Genomic DNA, 3,548 nt, shown 5'->3' with positions numbered 1-3,548 from the left:
CACCACCCCCCCGCCTATGTCCTGCCCCACACCACCCCGCCACCCCTCTGCAGCTGGCCTCATGCCACACTCCCTCCGCTCCACATCTGGCCCTGCGCCACCCCCTCCCCACTCTACATCTGGCCCTACACCACCCACTCGCTCTTCTCCACTCCATATCCACCCAGCCCGCTCTGCTGGAGCCATGCCCAGCCCATCATTCTTGCTGGAGCCACACCCCACTGGGAGCCAAGGCCCCTAAGAGCATTATGGACACACAGACAGATGCACAGACAGACCGACTAAGCCCTTGATAGATAGATAGATAGATAGATAGATAGATAGATAGAGATAGAGGTGTGAGAGCATGGTGCTAGTAACACCAAGGTTTCACGTCTGATTGCCCAGTTTGACTAGATGATCTCTTAAGGTCCCTTCTAGCCTTACTTCTCTATGAGAAACCCCATTCTTCCAAACACAAAGGATTATTCATCAATACTGCAAAACTCTTTAAGGGAACCTTTCCAAAGAATAGTTCAAATTGCTGGCATAATTTGGAAGGACAATAACAAACTAGAGATACTTACTTGTCCTCTGAGATTTTTATTAAACACAGTAGCTCAAGTACATATTTTAGATCAATAGAAAGAGGTCTCTTTTTGGCCCCAGTATCATCTACTGCTGCTTTTTTCAGAAAAACTGAAATCCCTGTTCATATTTACATCAACATTTATATTCATACAGTTTTTGCATTCAGGGCTCAGTATCTTATGACAGCTTTGCTCTCCTAGGACAAAGCTAATAGCTATTGCAAAAATGATGGGCATGGCCCTGTAGGTAAGATCTGAAACAAACCTGATGTAGAAAAATACAAATAATCTTATTCAAAATCACAACACTAACCCAAGCTACTAAGGGAATGTTCTGAACACTTAAAAATAATAGCATTAGAATTAAAATTAAGTTAAGAATATATATTTTAAGAGAAATAGCATTATGGTGTCAGACTGGGTTTGTATACGTTTCCCCATTCTCCCCTGTTCCAAGATTTCAGACTGACTTTTCTGTAAAGTTCAAATTCACCAAGTCTCAAGCACAAGTGGCACCTGAAGAAAGGTGAAGTTTATATAGTAAATTAATTAATTTGGCTAAATCTATTTATTACGGTCACACAGATGGGGCTAGGTTCTGTAAATCTACCATGCTCTAGAGCACTATTCTTAAACATGCCTTGCTGCTTTCAGCAGCCTGCTTCCCAAACCAGGAACCACACAGACAAGTGCAGCCTTGCCTGTGTGGTTCCACAAGTGATCTAAGTGGCAGAGTCACCCAGCAGTTTCAACTAGCCCCTCCGGCATGAGGATGATTAACACAGCTTTTGAGGTGGCAAAGCCAGGAAACTCTAGGTACTACTGTAGAGAAAAGAGCCTCCAAAGATTCTGGAAGATCCATGAGTTTTGAGACCTGACATGTCAGCCATTCTTAACAGATGACAATACATTTTGAATTGGAAGCTTTTTTTATGAAGTTTACTGCTCTTCTTTAACCAAGCACCCCATTTAGTAGAATAAACTATCTTATTTTAGCAAAATCTTAAGAGCCTTCTGAGTGTTTATATCCACACTGACAAGTTTTTTTTGCCTACCTGATATCTCCATAAGCATGGCTGTACAATCACCTTCTGCCAACTTCACAAAGCCAACTTCATTTTTGAAATCATCAATTCCTTGGAATGACAAATCCAACTGTTTTCCCTGTAGCAGTTCTTCTATTGAATCCTTGCTCTCTAAAAATGCACCAACTGCTCTGTTGAGAGAGAGAAAAATCCCTGAGGTTGACATAGTAACTATATTTCCATTTCTATTAAGCTTTCTATTTTAATATCTTTGTGTCACTTCATAAGTGTTTATAATTATTCTCCATTTTACAGAGAGAGAAACCAAAACAGATTTGCTTACAGTCATACAGTAGTCTATATGGCAAAGCCTAGAGTCAGATGTGCTGTCACTAACATATTATCTCTTTACTGTTCATCGTTGAGGTTCCCTGTCTCACATCCTACCAGAATATTGATTCTCCAGGCAAGAATTCGTAATTATTCTTATCCATCTGCTCACCAAAAACAGGGGTGGTAAAATCAACATTCATCCACATAGGAACATAGCCTGTTAGTCTAGGACTGAAAAGAATGGAAAGGAATCGTAATTGTTAAAACACAGATCTGAGTGGAGGAAGCAGTAGGCAGAAGACTTCCTAGAAACTGGCTTAAGTAGGGAACTGCAAACTCTGCATGTGTGTAGGAAGACCAGGAGGTATGCTTTATACCCTAAACAATTTGCCCCGTGGGATGGTACTACAAACAAGACCAACTAAGCCATGCCTCTACTTGCAATACTGTGAGAGGTTGTTAAGCAGAGATGTTACGTTGAAAGAATATATCAGGTGCTATAACAGGGGTGGGCAAAATGTGGCCTGTCGGCTGGATGCGGCCTGCCAGGCCATTCTATCTGGCCTGTGCAGCCCATAAAAAAATTAGAAAATAAATATTAATCTGCCCCTGGCTGCCTGTCACATAGCCCTTGATGACTTGCCAAAACTCAGTAAGCGGCCCTCCGCCTGAAATAATTGCCCGCCCCTGCACCATAAGGACTTTCACTGCTCCATATAGGAAAAATAATTTCTTAAAATACATTTTGAAAGGACCAAGGTATTTGGACTACTATTTTTTAAGCTGCGCATATAATAAATGGTGTGACATAACTAGTAAATTAAAGTCAATGAGAGCTTTGTTACTGAGTTCTGCAATCATAACTTAGCCATGCACGCACCTATAAAACTTAAAATTTTCCATTGTGTGTTCCTGTATTCAACAAAGGCTATTCCAGCCTCGCATATTCACTTATAAGAACTGACATAAGCACTGACACATCTTTGAAGAAGTCACACTCACAATGACTTTTCCTGTCGTTATTGTACCTTGGTACCTAACCTTCTCGCCTTGAGCACACTGGACTTGTGGAACTTACTAACAATTAATCTGATAACTTAAAAACCATAATTAAATCTGAAAAGTGTTAATAATAGTATTGTTGCAAGTAACAACTAAGTACATAATCATAAATGAGAGGGAGCATTCTTTTTTGCTCAGTTTGCTTACTCTGTCCATTCACTAGTGCTTTGTATTGTGTTGTTTTCATTATTTCCCCTTGTGACTCGAGCTATTTTTTTCATGTTTGTGTTTTCTTCCAGAAGACAAAATGGGAGAACAACAAATTGTCACAGAGACTTACTGGTAAGTACAGTAAATGAAACAGTTTTCTTTAAAGCTGATTTTTAAACTGATTGTCTAACAATCAGTTCGACAATTTAGGTGCATCACGCCTAAATAAATTCCTTACTTACCATGTGTTGTCCTGCATTTCATATCTTTTAGGACCGCTCTTTTAAAATGAGTATTTTTCAAATCTAGTGATATATGCACTGCTTATCTAAGGACTACAGTATGATTTTGTTAAGTCTGAAGTGTCAAAATGCAGATATTTTTGAGATATCTGGGGGGGGGTGGGAAC

General features: G+C 39.9%; 1 protein-coding gene across 5 annotated transcripts in view; it reads right to left on the bottom strand.

The window, feature by feature from the left end:
* The window catches only part of AKAP7 (A-kinase anchoring protein 7), a 130,899-nt gene that overhangs the window by 118,113 nt on the left and 9,238 nt on the right, over positions 1–3,548 (bottom strand). For all 5 annotated transcript variants that reach the window (XR_003095755.1, XM_025212454.1, XM_025212453.1 and 2 more), the window contains exon 4: positions 1,625–1,785. Coding sequence is in view for 4 of the 5 variants with exons in the window: in XM_025212454.1 (XP_025068239.1) it covers positions 1,625–1,785 (161 nt within the window). In the remaining variant the exon portion in view is untranslated. The remainder of the gene's footprint in view (positions 1–1,624; positions 1,786–3,548) is intronic.

The sequence above is a fragment of the Alligator sinensis genome, unplaced genomic scaffold (genome assembly GCF_000455745.1).
Source record: "Alligator sinensis unplaced genomic scaffold, ASM45574v1 scaffold824_1, whole genome shotgun sequence".
NCBI lineage: Eukaryota > Metazoa > Chordata > Crocodylia > Alligatoridae > Alligator > Alligator sinensis.
Note: the sequence above shows the minus strand (reverse complement) of the source record. Positions and strands in the feature narration are given on the sequence as shown.